The sequence below is a fragment of the Vanellus vanellus genome (genome assembly GCF_965231255.1).
Source record: "Vanellus vanellus genome assembly, chromosome: 2".
Taxonomy (NCBI): domain Eukaryota; kingdom Metazoa; phylum Chordata; class Aves; order Charadriiformes; family Charadriidae; genus Vanellus; species Vanellus vanellus.
In genome coordinates, this window is record NC_138906.1 from 37,207,001 (window position 1) to 37,226,773 (window position 19,773).

The following is a 19,773-nucleotide window of genomic DNA, read 5'->3' on the forward strand; positions in this document are numbered from 1 at the left end:
TTACCTTCTTGATATGGGAATTTTGCTGAAGAAAATTTTATATAAGGCACTACTCAGCCTAATGCTTCTTGTCATTAGTCAAATGTATTTTATAGACATTTTAGACTAAGATACAAGGCAACACTGCCAGTCTGATTTCTCAAAAATTATGACTCAAACACCCAATATGAGACTAGTTTCATTGAACACCTGCTGATTTTAATGTGTTATGATCCTTTTAACTTTGCCTTTTGGCCTCTAATCCTTTAATTTCAGATGCTATCAACTATTAGGTCATTTAACAAAGTATGGGGAAATCCCATACAAATACACAGAAAATACAAACCCAGCAATCTGATCAGACAGTAATCACAGTCATAAATATGATGGTGAGCAAGTTTAATGCATCCTCCAAAAATTTTGCTCCCTTTCTTAAAAGCTTTTTTTTTTTTCATTTCCCCTACCCTCTTTTGTTGTTAAATGAATGTTATTTTTAGTATAAAAGGTAATTACCAACAGCAAGGATAATTACAAATACCAACGCATTTCTGTGCCAAGTTTTGACAGTCAATACAAGAATAAAATACAGGAAGGGAACAAGCCATGAAGACATCCTCACTTCCCTTGAAAAGCCAAACAGCCCCCAAAGGTTAAGATTTCCTTTAGAATCAAAGCACAGATTTCGTCTTCATATTGACGTGAACCTTGCCTTATTGTAAGCTGCTGGCATGGTAGTCAAGTCTTTAAAAGATGTATTAAATACAAAGAATTACGGCAACTTCTTTGGTAATAAATTACAGGAATGGTAGTGAGGCAGAGTTCCTGGGCAAAGTGAAAAAGGGTGAAAAAGCATTCATCTGCCTCTAAGACAATGGGGCTTTAAGGTAACAGAAAGCAAAATTCAAACGTACATCTAATCTGACATCACAGATTTTGTTTAAAAGGGAAGCGTTCATAGTATTTCTTCATGTTACATATAATACATGGATCCATTTTTAATGGGTTGTCCTTAGAACAACACAACACCCGGTAAAGTGCAAGCTTTTCTAAGCTATTAGTCCTCCTAGGAGTCTCTCTTATCCATACCCTGCCCAATTGTTCCAGTCATAAGCCAGTTAAACATGCCAACAACATTTGGGTTTATTTTGTGTCATTAAAGTTGCATCTAAGAAAAAGAAGAGGGGGGATGGTGGTGACAGGCTATAGATCTAAACTTGGAAACTGTGTTGCCAGAGTCACAGACACACAGAACAGATTTGAAGAATCATGGGTCAGGCTTGAGTTGCAGATAGGTAGGAATGCAAACTATTTTATTAATGACTGTGGCATTGTGATTTGATGGAAAAAACAAAAATACTGCCCATCTCTATAATCTTCACTCAAAAGTGCGACTTCTGCTACATTTGTTTCCTGCTAAATTTCTGACCTATGGTTTAGTAGTTTCACAAATCTAGCCATATACATAAAATTACAGGAAAGAGGTGCAATTGATTTAGTGCAAGACACTTGAATATTTATCTGAACAAAACAAACAAACAGAGGAAGATCAAAGACTCGATACACTTCTCCATAAGGCAGATGGTCATTTTTTAAATATAAGATCTTAAATATGCTGTTTATTTCTTAAGAGGTAGAAAATATCAAAATACTAAGAAAAAATTTCTAGCTTAAAACAATCAGTTTGCTTACTTTTTAAAAAGTCTTACTGATGCAATTTTTAGGTTAATAAAAACAAATGAAGCTATGGAAGCACAGGATTTCGTGCTCTGTATAGATTTTACTTACTGGAAAAAGAGAGAGCTGCTTCATCTAATCAGTGCTCAAGCATTATGTACAAAGGATCTCCTCCTCTTGCCCTGTTGGGGGCTATAAAATCTGAAGATTGCCAGTGGAAAATTTTGGCGATTCCTGAATTTCTAACACTATATTTAGCTGGGTACGGTTTACGTATAAGGCAGGAGAACCACTGATGTAAGCTCAGAACCACCTCTTCCATAATGCGAAGAAGAAAGTTAATAGAAACAAAAGCTTATTTAAATCTTTTCTACAGGCAGCAAATGATCATACTCAGATTCCAGCGCCAGCTGATAATCTGTTTTAGCAATTTATACCAGCCTAGAGACAGCTGAACTATTCATTGAACTGTGGAAGCCTACTTACAGTTTGAGTTACTGAGGCTTGCACTCTGATTTCTCAGCACAGCTAGCAGATGCTGATGTTACTGTCTCCAATGCAATTCAATAAGGCATAAGTTAACTCAGAACTGACGTTATTACACAATGGAAGAGTAGTGTAAAAGCTCCTCTTTTCCCTCTTGCTGTTAACATTCAGTACTATTTATTAAATACTTTATAAAAAGAAGTTAGGGTATTTATACATTCAAACAATCACTGCAATAAAGAAAACAAATGAATTATTGGATTCTAAATTAAGTACAATTCTGGAGATATGCACACTTACACACATACACACGCCCCACACATATATTATATGTGTGTGTGTATAGATATATGTGTATATATATAGATATATTTTATATATACTTCTTTTAAATTAGGTCCAAGAATAGAGCACAGAATAACTTCACTTGGTTCCTCTTTCACCAGAGGACAGGATTGTCCAGTTTGGAAAAACCAGGTTCTTTTCTAAGGTCCATGTAGGTTCCATTGCTCACCCAGGAGTCATCGTCGGATTTCCTATCAAAGATTAAACAAATGCCTTAAATGTAAAGCTTATTTTCCATACATATGCTGTGTAATGCAATGTAGCACTATGCACAGATACCCAAACCAGCCCATGAACTAGGTGCAGTGCAACTCAGTACAGCCTTCAAACAAGGCAATATAGCTTGGGAAGTGGAATTGGTACATTTGTACCGGGCCTCAGAGACACACCTCAGTAGCCTCAAGTTCAGCGAGATCAACACTCTCATTTCACTGTCACATGCCAGTGCTTAGCACTTAAAACTACAGTCCAGGCTTATTCTGTGGTCTCAAAAACAGCTTTGGGTGGAAAGTGGAAACTTTCCTTTTATCTTCCCACAGATGGCTCACCATAGTTATTGCATAAAGAGAGCCTATAGCTCTCAGTCAAGAGGCAAGATTCATTGCACTAGGTACTGTACCTCTGCTTTTAATCTAGTGTACAATATTCTTGGCACAACAGCAAATTATTCGTTTAAGTAAATCAAGGCTTGTGATTTGCTGAAGAGAGAAATCACTAGTGAAAAGCCAAATGCATAATTAATATCTAGTCTAACACTGGGTAACACTTTTGCTATATAGTAATTAATTTCTTTTATTCTGTTATATAAATCTACAGAACAATTTTCAGATCTTCATTATGAGGATTCAAATCCTCATCCGCATTCATATTCCTCATTGTGAATATACAGTTACAAAGTATCAGATTTTGTCTCTATCCTGTCTTTTCAGCCTGCTGGAAGCAACATTTGCTTCTCTTTGGTAGGTGTGATTGACATGCGATGAATTAGCTCACCAGCTCCTTGTGGTCTGTGGCATTTTCTTTTTGCACCTATTTTAAATATTTCTGTGCTCATCAGAAGTACAGTATCTATCTATCCAGAAAAAAATAAGGATCCCAGATCTGTTCACTATGATACACAGGCCCATACAACGTTCACCTTGGCTCCAACTCTTTCACTGCAGGAAAACAGAGGAGATGGAGGGGAAAAGGCCATGTCCTCATTAGCATTCATTTTTGTCTTTTGATGGCTGAAGTCTCCCATTAATTGATTTACAACAGGAAGAAATAAAGTGCCCTCAAAAATAGCCCTGGAAATAAAAGTCTCCAAATCTGCACACTTCTGCACAAGGCAAGCCCACTGAATTCAGCAGAGGTAATTAAGCTAAATCCAGCTACTTCACCTTGCTTAAAAGAATCAAAGATGCTACATTCACTCAGGCAAATTCAAATGTAGACTAAATTACCAATCACCACCAAGACAAAAAAATCAGAAAGAATTTCAGGGATGCACTAATGAAAAAGCAACATATAATCCTGAGTTTTAACTAAGTCTGGAGTGCTCTACATTGCCAAAGTACAAAAATGAAGAATATAGAAGAAACCTGGAAAAAAATGGAGCCTGCTCTATGGCAGTTTAGAACCAGAACTATAATAAGAATTTCAATAAATGATAGTCTATGCTAATTATAATATAGTACCTGAAAAATCTAGGCTGATGCTCTAGATTGTTTTCTTCCAGCACCTTCCGTCGTTCTCTCTGTAGTTGCTCAATCCTCTGCTTTTGCATTTCAGCTCCTTCAATATTCCCTTCTTCTAGAAACCTGTAGCACCAGCAGCGATAAGAGGCAATTGGTGCTCCTGTCCCCTGTCTTTGCCAGGTCCTGTACATCTAGTCTTTACAGCAGGCAGTTCACAGTGTTTGAAAGGTAAACAGCTACATCTGCAGACAACTGCGCTATCAAAAAGTACTTAAGGAAAAGTAACTTTCATAACACACTCAGAGTCATCGTTATATTATTTTCCTTGGAAGTTAGCAACAGTAGAAATTCCACCATAGAAAGACACTTCAAGTATCTCAGTTTTTGGCTACTCAAACACAGTACGTTCAACATCCAGTATCTGAAGTACTGAAATTTTAACATCTTTGGAGAGGCAGTTATCTAGAAGCATGCAACAGCTAATTTTAGGAAACATTGGTCCATAATGACTAGACCATCTCTTGATAAGTGATTAAAATGCCATTTTCAGATGCATATTAATGTAGAAATAGACACACTGCAGGTATCTACACAAAATTGTCTGAGCTTAGGGTAAAGTGAGTGTACAGAAGATTAAGAACTATTTGAGGAAGATATTTGAGAGTTAAAACTTCTTACCTTTGGTCTGGCCTAAAACGTGTATCAGTGGATGGAAGTAATGACCTAGTTTGCAGATCCAGTTCATTTAACTCCAGTGCAAATTGAGTAAATCCATACCACTGTTCATAATCTTTTGGCATTGGATCTACAGAAGAAGAGTACATTCAGAATTCAAATTAAACGCTATTATTTTCAGAAGGAAAATTCCAAGCTCCTCTCAGTTGTTTGTTCATCACCCATGGCCTCAATTCTGGGTGAATAAGAGGTTTTTAATAACGTGACAAAAAAGAACATCCCCCTTGATAACTGTACTGCAAAAAACCCCAGATTTCTGTTCTCTCAGCTGAATCAGAGCACAACTGTGAGAAGACTATGGTATTATCATAGTGCTTTTTCAAACTACAGTACACAAAACCCCATGAGTTTGGGAGAAGTTCAGATATGGTTATTACAGAATTGAGCTTCATGGGCTATTCTCCAGTGTTTAATAGATGAAATACACAACACTTCTCTACACAAAAAGGGTGTGTGTGGGTTGTTTGCTTTTTTCATTTCTTTTGGAGTCCTCAATACCCACTTTGTGCCCAAATATGAAAATGAGGGAGAATGTAGAAAATGCAGGAAGCCATGGGTTTAAGTTCTCCATATTATTTAAGTTAAATGATGGATTCTTCTGGTCTAAATTTTAAATGCTCGACAAAAGCTAATATTCCACATAGAAATAACAAGAAGTTGGGGCCTAATAGAGAGAAGAAAATAGTAAGCTTATTCTCAAGCAGATCTTAAGTTCTGTACGTTAGCCATTGTGATCACTAACTTGCTATCCATATGCAGTTTGAAGATGAAGTTGTCCCACAGTATAAACTTTCATGCCACTTCCCAAAGAGTCGATGCACAACTTTCCCAGCTTTATCCATGACACTGCCTTCAATCTCATGTGCATTTGGATTCCAATACTTTGCCTAGGATTAAAAGAAACAAGGGGAAAAAAGGTGCGTAAGAGATCAAGTGTGAGCGATTTTGCCATATCAGTAGCACCATGCTGTAGAGTGGTTTTCTGAAATTAAAACTATTCATTTAGGTGTGAATTACATCTGCATATGCAAACAACTGCTGTTAGTATTATTAATCGGCTTATTAAAATACTAATGTTGAGAATCATATTTATTTTGTTTGCTTTTATTTGGGGCAGCACTAGGTGAAGCATAGCTGACCTTGAACTTAGCCCAATGACAGGTAAGACTGACTCGTAATTTAGTTATCTACATCTTCCCCAAATTTTCAGAAGAGGAAGAGAAGGTACTGATACAGTAATTTCCACTTTAGACAATTTACAATATCAAAGGTGTAAGATTTGCAGGCTCCCAGTCTTTAAAATTTGAACTCTAAACATCCATTGCAACTCTGCAAATACGTTACAGTACTGTCAAATAAGTATTTGAAAAAAAAAAAAAAAAATCACCCTAATGCTTCTTAGAAAGCACAAAGTATTCAGGAAAACAAGTAAGAAAAGGAATCTTTCCTTCTGCTGCTAAGCATGCCATGCTGCATAAGTATGATAAAGTAATGAGGTTGTAGTTGTGTGGTCATTTCTATGTAAAGCACAGCTTTTCTCCAGCGATCAGATGCAGAAAATGCAGGTTAAGGTAAGTCTCCTGGCATGCTTTGCAAAACTATTTCTCAGGTTATAAATTTTGGCATTGTTTTAGGTTTTCATAGATTTTCCTTTACTAGGAAGAAGTAATCTATTGCCAAAAACTAATTTTAATTTCAGTTATAACAACATATCCTGAGCAAGTCATATCTTGATGCCTTGTACTGAAGCAAAAGCTTTGAGTAATACCACAACCTCTCACTTAAGCTCCTCCAAGTATCTGCAAAGGGCTAAAAAAGAGCATTGGGTGAAGCACTCCACATAAGCACTAGTTCTACAGTTGCTGAATGAATGGGATCACAGCACATGCCAATGCGTTAGCAGGAGGCATGTGGTAAACCACCTTGTGCCTACCTCTATTATCAAACACAGAGTAGGTTTTTCATCCACCTGTCATGGAGGCCCCATCCCTGGAAGTGTTCAAGGCCAGGCTGGATGGGGCTTTGAACAACCTGGTCTAGTGGGAGGTATCCCTGCCCATGGCAGGGGGGTTAGAACTAGATGATCTTCAAGGGTCCCTTTCCAACTGTAACAATTCTATGACAATATTTCTTCCTTTCCTTTCCCCGTACTTTTCTGCATGTCAAGTGGAATCATCTGAGAAAGCTGTTGCTTTTCTTTCTTGCCTGGCTCTACCTAGTGAGCAGCAGTTCCTTCAGAGTTAAAAGTTTCTCAAAGAATCACAGGTAATTACAGCAGAACTATAGGAAAACACAGCTTGTAAGCAGTTGTACTGAGCTTCAGCAGAGAGCATCCACCCACCGATGTCTGTTAGAAAAGTCATTGCCAACATTGCTGTGGTTACTGCTATGGTTACCTTTATGAAAGTCAGTTTGCAGTGGCAAGTGTCATCATTAAGATTTTTGATGATGATCTCGCCATAGTGTTCAATCCATCTTTGCCCACTCAAGATGTTATGGATGCAAGATGTCACCTTGTTCCATGCAAAATGGTCTTTAAAACTGTAAGAAAAATACACGCAAGAAAAATCTCATGCCATGTTCAAACAAGCTGATAAACTTGTGAAAAAAAAAAATTGCAGAGAACGTGATTAGAAAAACGCCACAAACCAATTTTTTTTTCTGGAATGCCTCATCTCCTTGTCCCACACCTTCTCAAAAGCAAACCCTATGACAACAATCCTGTCTCCCAGAAAACCCTTTTCACTTCTGCTATATATAAACTTTGGTCTTGAACTCAGTTTTCTCTCAATTTACTTGCCCTTATTTACCAGTTTTATGTTTCCAAAAGTAATCATTCTAATACCTTCTACTGGCTGAAATGCCCATTTCACAGCTTGTAACACAGTGACAACTGAAAACCCAAGGACATGGGCCACCAGAGTCATCAGATGGCTTATTGAGTGGAATAACTTGGCTCAAGCTCACAAGGCTGAGCCTATGTGTGTGCTTCAGGCAAGAGCAAAAGTTCTCACCAGATAGTTCAAGATGCAGTTGCACACTGGAAGACAGCAGACAGGGAGAGATAAAAAATACCAATAGGTAATACAACGTTTTAGCTTTTATTAAAGTATATGTTCTTATAAAACAGCTCTATAAAACTTCAAGGAAAGGAAAATCTCATGAAGACATATATTCTACAATTTGTTCTGGGTATTGATAGCCCAGTTGCTACTCGTAAGGCAAAGGGTAAACTTACAAAGCACCAGTTTCCCCATAGCAACTGCCTCGCACACATTCCATGAGGATATTAGAATCTTTTCTTACCTCCCCTTAATTGCTTGCTTTCACTTGGTGCTTTGTAAGAGCATGCACAAGGACAGTTTTTAGACTAGCAGATCTGCAGTCAATTTACCCCACAGCAACTTGTTTTCCTGCTCCAAACCGCAGGTCACATGCTCTATTATGCATACTAAAAATACTGTATTTTCTCAAAAAAACTCTTAATACTAATTTTTGCCTATAGCCTCAGTACCTTTTTTGCACCCAATTCTATATCAGATACACTGGGATACAAACCAGCACATGGCGACCACACATGAGACAGATGATTTTCCAGTCCATAATTAATTTTGTAGACTCTTTTTGGAAAACAGATTTAATTGGAACACTACTCAACCCTTAGACCTCTGGTTCTGCAAACACAATGGATATAGGCCAAATTTTAAAGGATTTTAATTGTTGATCTATAATGGGCACTCTGATGAGCCAGCATAGGAACGCTGCAGGTTTTTATTAACAAAAAACCCCAAAACTAAAACTATACTTAATTACAGCGGCTGCTTACTTCCTTGGATAATAAATGCCAGATATTCAACTGGTTCTATTTATCACTTACAATAATTATTTATGCAGTGATGATAGCTATCAGTCTCATCTACAGACCAAAATCCCATGGTGTTAGGGCCCGTACAAATATACATACAAAAGACAGCAGCAGCAACACCACCACCTGTTCCTCCAAAACTCTATTAAAGTAAAATAATTCATAGCTTCTTCTACCATGCAGTTTTTCCTGTGAGTTTAAAATGCATGAAACTTGAAATTCAACTGAAGTATGAAAACACCAACTTTGTTTTTTTCAAGATATACAGCGGTGATGTTTACTTCATCTTTTGTTTTCTATAACACTTGGAAGAGTTAGTGCTTCTGTTTTATGCTTCTAGTTTTGGTTTGGTCCCCCCACCCCCCTTTAAACTAAATCCTAATCACCAATTTTTCCAAAGTTCTAATATGGCACAGCACAGCTTGTTCTCATCTGGATAAATGTGGCTCCAGTATGTGCAAACATGTCTGTGCCTTTGTGTGAACAGCAATGCATGACTGCAGCACTTACGCTGGAAGAGTTACATGTGTTGTACCGACTGGAACAATTTCCATGGACTTTCCCCAGAATTTGTTTTTCCATCTTACATCTGAAACAGGAAGAAAGAAAAAAAAGAGACAGGTTTAGTCATAAGCATGGGTGAATCATTCTCTTTCTGGGTTCTACTTTATTTTCAAGAAATGCAAAATAACAAAGTGCAACATAATAATTGTGTTCAAAGAATGCTGTGGTTCTTCAAATGTAGTTTTGTTTGCATTTTTTTTCATTACGTTATTGGTTACCTAAATAGCAAAGTAACAAGTTTGAAAGTCCTCTCTCAAAAAAAATTTTGAGAGAGGAATTTGAATAAGCTACAGAAAGCATATATTTATCTGCAGTTCAGTTTCTAGTGAATGAATGCAGACATTTCCAAAAACAAAAGCAGAATTTCAAATACAAAAATATTGCAACTAAGAACATCCACAGTGAAGATGCAAAAGAATTTTTCAAAGGGCATAAAATTACAGAGGGATTTAGTCCAACTTCCTCTGTAAGTTTAACCGGCCTTTTAAAATCTTGTCCGAATCACAGAAAGACGTGTCCAAGTCCCACATCGTTTCTCAAAAAAAAAAAAAAAAAGATGAGAAATCTCAATGCAAATTTACAAAATTTATTGAGCATAAACACCTGGAAGAGAAAGAAACATGGACAGAGAAGTATGGCAGAAGCGGTATAGATTTAAATTAGACTAGGTAACGAGGCAGTAACTTTCATAGTAACTTCAGAGTTCAGGGGAATATTATCCTTGGTGCATTAGACACTAGGAACTCCATTTCCTGCCCAATCTGAAAAAGAGGGAAAAAAATAATATCTAGTCTCAAAAAGATGCCAGTACTAACATGAGGAAACCAAAACACTGTTTCCTATGCAATTGTGGAGGGAAGCTGTTATGCTGGCTGAGAGATAGATGCTCAAACCGTGGTTAGGAGATTACATCTCTCCCAAGTTCAAGTTATAGGACTGAGCCACACCAAGCTGCCTACCATTGCAAAGGCTGGAATGGGACATAGGGCAGAATTCTTAATGAAAAAAGTAACCCTTTTCTTATCACTTGAGAAAGGGACCTTTGTTTTGTTTTGTTTTGCTTTAATTTTGACGTTTGATGGTAGGCCAGCATCCTCAGTGACAGCAATTCTGTGTGATTCCTACCGTGCACAATGAGAGGTCCAAAACTACCTTGACTATGATGGTGGAGCCAAATTCCGTAATAGCTTTTTCTCTTCTGCAGCAGGATGGAAGAGAAAGGGCAAAGGCACACTCTGTTGAGTTTAACTGTTAAAATACATTATCAGATTGTGTTATGTTCTGTATTCTCATAAACGGCACAGCTGTCCCACAGAGATCAGTACATGGGAAACATCTTGGGAACCAGTGTGTAACTTGATCAGGTGAATATTTTAGGTCAGCTAAGAAAAGCTAAGTTTTATTTTCAAAGCTATGCTCAGACTAATTCAGGCACAGATGCTGCAATAGCTGGAAACTTCTATTCTCTGTTTCCATTGTTCATCTGTCCACACTCCTTTGCAAAAGCAGTCAGCTTCCTAAGTCAGGGAAAATAATTTCCAAAATAACTGTCCCTGTCAGAACCCAGTCTTCTGGTTCACTAGAGATGATCAAGAGATTTCTTGATGTTGAAACAGATGAACTAAGGTCAGTGTCTGGTGGCATGACAGCACTACTCTGGCAACGTTGCTGAGGACTGTCTCCTTTTTGGCTGAGGAGATAATATGGTATGTGAAAAGATCTTTGCACACAAAAAGAACTTACCTCATTGACAAGCTACCTTTATGATTAACTTGATGTTAATCTTTCCGCATAAGTTAATATAGCCCCATAACAAGAGCCCACAGCATTTACAAACTGCCTTTGCATTGGAAAAAAAATCATTGTCTAGATCTCCCATAAACTCAGCCACATTTAAAAACAAACCAAAACAAACCAAAACCAACCCCCAAAACCCTTCAGTACCCTGAGTGTTCTGTGCTAATCAAGACCAAATCTTACTCTTTCTCATTGATCAGATTCTCAAGTCTCATGTTTACAGAAGAGCTTTGTTCTCTAAATGCAAGTGTTAAAATATTTGAGTGATAACTGTTATCAAGATCTGTTAAACAAATCAGTCTCATCAGTTTTTATTAAGACAGGCTGTTACCTAGTCTCATTTAAACAGTATTCAGTTACTGAATAAAGTTTTGGTCATCTCTGCTTTTTTGCTAAGAACAAAAGAACTCTTGTCCCTATATTTGTTTACAAAGCAAAGAATTATATTGAATAACGAAACCCAGACTAATGACAGAGTTCCTGTTTCTGTTCAGTATGGCTCTATCTGTAATAACTATAATCAAGTCAGCGGCGTCAATCATAACAGAATTAAAGGTTATAATACGGCTACATTGTGAATTGACGAACCTCTGGGTGAGGGATTTTAACTGTGCCTTTTAACTCAGTTATGTTCTGTGTACACTCCAAAAATATCTAACCACACAGGTACTGTGACTGGCTGACAACTTCACCAGCATTACACAGCAAACAAAGCTCCAAAACAGGTTATTTGGAAACACTATGTCAGCAGTCAAATTGCACGAAATCTTACATACTGTAATAATGCCAGCAGAGAAAGACATGGTAAATATATTTACCCTTGCTGCTATGTTGATTTTTGAAATTTTTTTCTCCAAACAGGTTTACAAGATCGGTCAAGGCTCAGGATTTAACTTGTAGTTTTTCAAGCTGTGTTCTACCTTGTTTGTTTTATAAATAGCTTGAGGTACAACTCTTCCTTACTAAAGGACACCCCTCTTCCCCAAACAAACCCAATTTTAAAGAAATGCAGATATTTGTACATGAAAAGAATAATCAATCAATGTTTTTTAAAAAACTTGAAAAATCTACAATGGCAGAACATCCAAGTAAGAAGCATGCAAGTACGTACAGCCTAGCATTTCTTAAAGCCATTCTAACACAATTTAAGCAGGGAATTTCACCTTTTCCCAATTTCTGGATATTTCATGTTAGACACACAATGAAAATATTATGAACACTGTAAAAGTAAATGATAGACCGAAGAGTTACCTTGCCAAAAAGCAAAATTCACAGATTCAGCATGGCATGCAGAAATAGGTGGATGGTGACTGACCTAATAGCAAGACATGAAAGGAGAAAAAAAAAATATGGACATATTAACACATAAACAGTCATTTTGGTTTCTTTTTTTTCCCTCCTTAATTTTTCATTCACATATGGCATTTAAAAATTGAATATTTACTTTCCTTTTGCAGTTGTGTCCTGAAGGGGGAGTCGGTGAGATTAATAAGGTACTGAGACCTAGGAAGCCTTGAAAGAAATGGGAAGCACTTATTTTAAAAGGCCTGTGAACTTTGTTCATCGAGGGAAAAATCTATGTATTTTGTACCTTGTCTCTAATGTGATAATTACACTTAACCCTTAGGCACCCCTTAATATATTAACAGAAGCCACACTTTAAGTGTCTGACAAAAGTAAAAAAAAAAAAAGGGACAAATTCTTCTGTACAGTAAATACCCACAAACCCCTGACTATGAGGGAGTAGACAGCAATCAGCATCTCTGAGGGGGCCATGGGTGGAGATGTCAAGCCACGAAATTCCACCTAGCAACCCCTACTACTGCAGTAGCAACACCTCACGTGTTTCTAGTGCAAAACTCTAACCATGCACACTGCATTCTATCATCTTTGGGTAATAGCACATACATAAATTAGAGCAACCACCAAAAGAGCAAAGCAAGCACTGTGAGTAAATAAAGAAATACACAATGCAGACTATTAAAAGGAAAGAGTAAATAATAAAGTAACTTCACAAAGTGAAAGCAGCCACTACTCCTTGGCTGTAAATTCTCCCTTCTGGGTGAACACAACTAACAACTGTCCAGGACCAACTCTTTGATGTGTAATGCCTACTGTTCTTTTGACAGACAACTTTATTTTCAAGTCAAATCGCTATTTCCCACTGTGTATTGAATTTCTTAACCACCTACATGGCTCAAATGCAATTTTACTTTCTTCGTTACTCAATTTGCAAATATGTTACCAAGAATTTTTTCTGCGGGCATCCAGTTATTTACTGAACATCCTCCACTTGGTTAAAAAAAAATAAAAATTACTGATTACTCTCAGCTATGCCGTAATCCACCAAGAGCAACACTCTCTCTCACATACTACACCAAGATTAACCCCAGATGTCACTGTAATTCATGGGTTAAACTTTGCTCTCACTTAAACTGTTATAATTCCAGAGTAAGGTCATGGAGCTAAGTGGAGTTATTCTAAACTCACTCTAGTAATAGAACAGAATCTCTGTTATTTTATAGATTTTGCCTATCTATTTCATGGATTACACACTATCTGCACTAACAAGTTATCTAGAGTAAGCATCAAAATGCTTGCACAAACAAGCAATAAGCAATAGCTCCAACAGCTCCTGATGCAAAGATAAATACTTAATGCTTGCAAACTGCATGAAATTTCTTTCTTCCTATACTGCCCTCCCTTCCTAACAGTCCTCCATGACACACTATTACAGTAACTTTACCACTCTATAAACTCATGTCACACGTTGCACATATTAGGACAATAATATTGCCCCTTTTTGTCAGTTCTAAAATACAATGTACAAAATATTGTATCTTCAGAGGTGGTCAAAACCACTTTTCGTTTCCTAAAGGAACTTTAGGAACATTTCCTAAAAGCCTTAAAAGGCTTTTTCTGATCATATTTCTAGGTTGTAAACCTTTGCTCACTGCACTTTCTGTAATTTTTTTTTTGTTATGTCTAGACAGAAGGAGACAGCTTTCATTCATTCTTACTCTGCTTGGTACCAGATTATTTAAGTTTTGTCTCTTTTTAACATACATCTCAAGCTTAGCTATTTTGGTAACTTGGCTGGTTTAAATTTAATATTTTTCACCCATACTTAGTAATTATTCTCCTATTGGGGAATTATTTTCATAAACACTCAGACCTTGACGTGTTATATACATCCTTCACCTGCTAAGCTGTGGTACCAGATTGGAAAGGCTTAGCCCACAAAGTATTTGGACAGGAAGCAGAAATATTCATGGTGCCATAGAAAATACAAGTGGTTGATTGACTCACACAAGGGAAATATCGTTATAAAAGAGGACGTTAAACAGCTGAAGATACAGTATTTTTTAATGATCACACACAAAAGAAAATGACAAGAATGTGAGTGCTTGTTGCATTCATGATCAGATTTCAGCATGGGGAACTGCACTCTACTTAACCAAGTTATCCAGTTACTGTAGTAGGCAGCCTGCCAGCCTTTGCTTCTCGAGTGTCAGCTGTTGGTTGTCATGTTCTATACCAGACTTAGCAGACTTTCCTCAAAAAAAAAATTTCCTTCATTTATAATTCTGCAGCATCTCTTGAGTTTTGCTGGGTTCAGGTTACGTATTTTTGTCTTTTGCTTAATTCCAGAGGATTCCAGCCATGCATTTAGAATTAAGCAGTGTATCAAGTAGCAAATCTAAGGGTTGCAGCATACAGTACCTGTTCCGCAAAGAACTGGAAACCCTTATCTTCACGAATACATTCATAGGTTTCTCCAAGCACAGGATTAAATGGCTTACTTCCAGCTCGGTAGTAACTGGATGCATATGCAGAGACTGCAAATGCAGCTATATACACCTGGGAATAACATACGCATAATTTTGGTTAATTAATTCACTGCAGCCATGCACAGTTTTTGCTATACATTTTGATTTAGCAGAAGAAAAAAAAATAAGGTCTTATCCCGACATCAGATTCTGTATTTTTCCCCATCATTTCCAGACTAAAATCATGCATGCCTCATGCAAGTTAAGCACTGGCTCACACATTAGTGAATTATTCAGTTTTTAGAGTCATTTAACAGTCCAGGGATGGAGTTATTAGGGTCACACTGCAAATTTCATCAACTGAACACAGCATTTCAGAAAATTGTTTGAAACAGCTTAGCATTCTGCAACACAGTTCAAAGCAGTAACCTTAAAAATTGCTGTTAGATTTTGTGTTGTAACTAGCTTTTATAGTTATGATCTGTGATTCTATGGATTTCCTAAACATGGCACAGAAAGTATTGGATGAGTTTTCACCAAGTTTGCTACTTGTAATACAGTTTGAATTGAATTGCCTTTTATCTACTGTGTGCTATTACCTAATCATGAAACTGTTCTTGATTATGGTTGAGACACAGGTAACCCTTCCGAATTTTTTGCACTCAACTCAAGTGTAATTCCTCCTAAAAGTGAGGAATTAGAATTTGAGATTGTTCAATTCAGGTCTCTTTTGTACCATTTTTCTCCCTTTTCGTTTCCTTTTTCTCATCTTGTAAAACTGTAGATGCTTTCTTTTCACAATTTCATAAACTGAATCCACTTCAGAATGGCTCTTTTATGAACTATTGCAATTACTATGCAACAGCTAGGGTTAATTTTGACTCAGAAATTTCTCAAAGGCAAAGAATACTCCATTCTGAGGTAATTTCCATTGGATGTGGGAAGGAGGGAAAAAGCTTTTCACTCCCATATGAACAGCTACTGCTCATTTCCTTTTCCTTTTAACATATGTTCTCACAAGAACAAAAAAAGCTATGCACCTAAAACCCCAGTTAATAGCCATACCCTCTGTCCTGAGAATAGACACTAAATTGTAACCCTTGCAGAACGTCAGAATGGAGCAAGAGGCTTTTCAAACGCTATGTATAACACAACTATTTACATTCATTAATAACCTCATTTTAAGATAAGATACAGAGTTGCAAAGGCTTAATTCAGTTTAAGGGACAATCTATAGCTTCCATATAAGAGAATTTAGAGAGCTTTTAATCCTTGATTTATGGGCTTACATATTAAGTAGCTCTTGTGCACCTGGAAGCCGAACAACTGAAAGGCTTGTTCTTTTGGCTTGTTCTGAACTCTTGTTCTTTTGCCAAATGCTGAATTCAGGGCTCTGCACTGGCAGAAGATGACACCATTATTGTACCCAACATACAATCATACTGCCTGGTTTTGAGATTCTAAACATTTTGGATCAACCCCAAAACTTCACAAAACAAGTTAATAAAACAAATGGAGCTCATTTAGTTAATATAAAGACATCACAGTAGTGTAGGGCTGGAAGATCCAGCACCTTCTATGCACAAATGTATTACCAGATTAGACATCCTTAAAAAAAGATGTATTGTAGCTTTCATACTCAAGAGGGAAGTTTACTAGTTCAACCCCCCCTGCCTTTTTGCTGCAAATTTCTAATCTTACAGAGTAAAAGCTGCAAAACAGAACTAAACTATTTCTTTCTTTGACCTTGCAAGACAACAAGGTACTTGGGGAGAGAGACTCCCTGACAAAGCAACAGAAATTATGCACAAGAGTCAAAAACAGTGGGTATGTAAGTATATATAGTCACACATTTGGAGAGTCTGCCTCTCTCACCTGAGAGAAAAAGAAAAACGGAACAGAATATCTTAATTTATTTGGCAGACTGTTTTTATCCTTATTCTGTTTATATCGAGTGCTACTAAGTATTTGGAGCAACATATTTACCATCCGTTCAAATGGGTTAGGTGTATGCGCTGCTTTATCTAGTAGTTCACTGTACTCCAGCTCCTCGCAGAGACGCTGAAGGGTGTTAAGTGGCTCATTTAATTCAACAGGCATGGCCACTTTGGAGAGATCCTTTCCTATGTTATTTCTCAGGATATTCCATAGGCTGATGTTGCTTGTATTAGGACATGGAGCTGGTAAACATGTTCTCCGTTTAGAATTGCATCCGATTCCACTTTCAGAAATGCAGTCTGAAAAGGAAGGAAGTGGCAGAACAAGTCAATGCACTGTTTACTTAGTTTCATCCCCTTTGCAAACATACATTAAAATGCAACCATCTTTTTTCTGTCAAAACTTCCTTCCACCCTCGCAGTTCGTTCCAGTATTTGTATTTCACTTGTGGTTTGAAGATAGCCTGTTATAAAAATTATAACATTAAACCAAGATTTTAATTTCTGTATGTTAACAGAGGTAAATGTCAGGTACAAGAGATGCATAAAAAAATTACATACTTCCCCTTAAAGGCTATAAGACAGGCTCAGGATTCCCACTGAATTTGAAAGAGTGAATATTATAACTATTTTATTTGTAACAGAGATGGATTTCTATCTGTTTAAGGGACAGAAAACCTCCCTCCTTGACAGAGCTTCAATTAAGTTGACATTTCTCAGAAGGAAAGATGTAACTTACAGATCCAAGCATAAAAACAACTCCTACCTATCTTTTCCTACTTTTTTAAATATTCCTACCAGGGAAATTTACTGCACCACAAATTTACATGCAGGCTTTTCCACAGTGCTCCCCATAGTGCTTAGCATCTAAAAATGTTAGTGATGTTAGCTTTTAGATACATCCATACGCTGGTGGAAAAACGGCCTGTTTTAAAGGTGGAAAAGCTCAAGCAACTGTGGAGCTATGTCAAAGCAATTGCAACAGGATAAATAGTTTTAAGTGTGCCTTGAAATGATTTGTGGCACGATTAAAATACAGCTACAAGCTTCTGCAACAGGCACTAGTCTGAAGTGATTACATTGCATAGCTGTATATCAATCTCATTTCAGAGAGGAATACGGTTGCCACTACAAGAACATTTTATCTTTACATGTCCCTAGAAGCACCCAGGAAGCTCCTGCCCTAGAATCAGTGACCACTTGGAGACATTCAGGTATAGCCTCACTCTGTCAACCCCTGCCCTCATCACACAGCTTTGTCTTGAAGGAATTAAAACAGCACTTTAAAACACATCTTTCCTGTGCTGCACATGCCCAAAGAACCACTGCCCTTAAACGCACAGTTTCAACCAGTATTTCCTCTGCTGGGCCACTGACATAAGCATGATATCAGCAGTGGTTCCAACAGTGACAAAGTACAGATAACCACAAGGGCTAACTTCTCCATCACTGCCACGTATGCTAGCCCATGCCTCAGATGGACAATTTCAAGTGTAATCAGCAGCCTCAAAGTTTTAAGGAAGAAGTTCCCATCTTTCCTGCCACTCACAAACTAGAAGTCCTAATATGTCATATGACCAAGTTACTGTAACAAGGACAGGTGAACTATTTGTAGTCTACTGCCTATCTCTTTCTTTTTGCATAAAAATGGGCAGTAAGAATCAAAAAATCTACCAGAAGCAATTATACTGTTAAGAGGTTGGCTCCTATACTTCCCTCTTGGAATAATTTAATATCAGAAGAGGCCAAAAAGAAGGATGTTCCTGTAGATAGGAAGGAGGTAAACGCTAAAAAATTATCCTTGTTTACTAAAGCTCTCTGAAATGGGATTTGGCTGTATCCTTTAACAGCTTCTGATTAAAAGCAGAATACTAAGTGACTGAACTACGTATTCTGGACCAGTCCATTAACTGGAGTAAACTGAGTAGAGAAACAACTAAGATATTCAGATACCAATTTTTCTATACAGTGAAGTTTCCCACCTCCCACGAAAAGAAAAACCTATGCAGTTCCGGTTTGCAAGAGATAGGACAAATGACCAGCAACAATACTGAAGGAGATTAAGACATCTGACCTCCAGCTAGACTCAATGACTTTTAAGGCCAGACTCAACCATTATCATCATCTGGTCTGACCTTCTACATTACAGTGGCCAGAGGATTTTATCATAATCCCACAATTTATGGTTCAGCTAAAGCCCCATAGGAAAAAGACATCCAGTTTGCTATTAATGGTAGTGGCAGGCTGCCCAAAGCACAGAAATAGCAGGTACCAGAGAAGCATGTGGAGGTGCTGCTAATACAGAAGAGCTTCAGGGATAGTCTTTGTTACAAAAAGAGGAAGAGCCACACTGGTACAGTTTTCTAAGGTCCAGATCATGAGATAAATCAATCTGTATTCTTTCCTATCTTTCAAAAAAACCAATCTTCATTTTTAAGAAGTTACAGTATACAACAGATCTCCAGGCATATCAAACTACCCGAGTTCATAGGAATCCACTGGTCCTTGGAGATGATCAGGAAACAGCTGCTAGTAAGAAACCACTGTTCAGCACTTTTTTAAGATAAAAATACATTGATAGAGTGGGAAGAACATTGTGGTTAGCTGAAAAGAGTTGAAGGCACAAAGCCAATTAGTTTGTTCTGACCAATGCTTCTCCATCTTTGTTGATTTTGTCTCTAATTAGCAAGACTGTTAAATAAGCATATGTACGAGCAAGACTATTGTGATTAGAACATGCAAAAAAGAAATCCTTAGGGACATACACCAGGCCTGCCAGTGTGCAATTATTCTCATGTTTAAACACTGAGTTCTGCTAAAAACAACAGAACTCTGATTGCGGTTGTTAAATTGCAGACTGAAAAAACAGAGTGACAAGAAAATTACTTTTTGGAAAAAAGAAAGCAGCTAGGCCTTGCTACTTTGAAAAATCCTGTGGCCAT

At 37.4% G+C, this 19,773-nt stretch overlaps 1 protein-coding gene across 4 annotated transcripts in view; it reads right to left on the minus strand.

The window, feature by feature from the left end:
• Positions 1 to 2,398: 2,398 nt before the first annotated feature.
• OSBPL3 (oxysterol binding protein like 3) overlaps positions 2,399 to 19,773 on the minus strand; it is a 41,321-nt gene continuing 23,946 nt past the window's right edge. For all 4 annotated transcript variants that reach the window (XM_082499402.1, XM_082499400.1, XM_082499401.1 and 1 more), the window contains 9 exons: positions 16,881 to 17,131; positions 14,848 to 14,985; positions 12,376 to 12,439; positions 9,274 to 9,352; positions 7,295 to 7,439; positions 5,641 to 5,785; positions 4,842 to 4,968; positions 4,164 to 4,286; positions 2,399 to 2,675 (listed from right to left, as the gene is read on the minus strand). In XM_082499402.1, the coding sequence (XP_082355528.1) occupies positions 2,579 to 2,675; positions 4,164 to 4,286; positions 4,842 to 4,968; positions 5,641 to 5,785; positions 7,295 to 7,439; positions 9,274 to 9,352; positions 12,376 to 12,439; positions 14,848 to 14,985; positions 16,881 to 17,131 (1,169 nt within the window). In that variant the 3' untranslated portion in view covers positions 2,399 to 2,578. The remainder of the gene's footprint in view (positions 2,676 to 4,163; positions 4,287 to 4,841; positions 4,969 to 5,640; positions 5,786 to 7,294; positions 7,440 to 9,273; positions 9,353 to 12,375; positions 12,440 to 14,847; positions 14,986 to 16,880; positions 17,132 to 19,773) is intronic.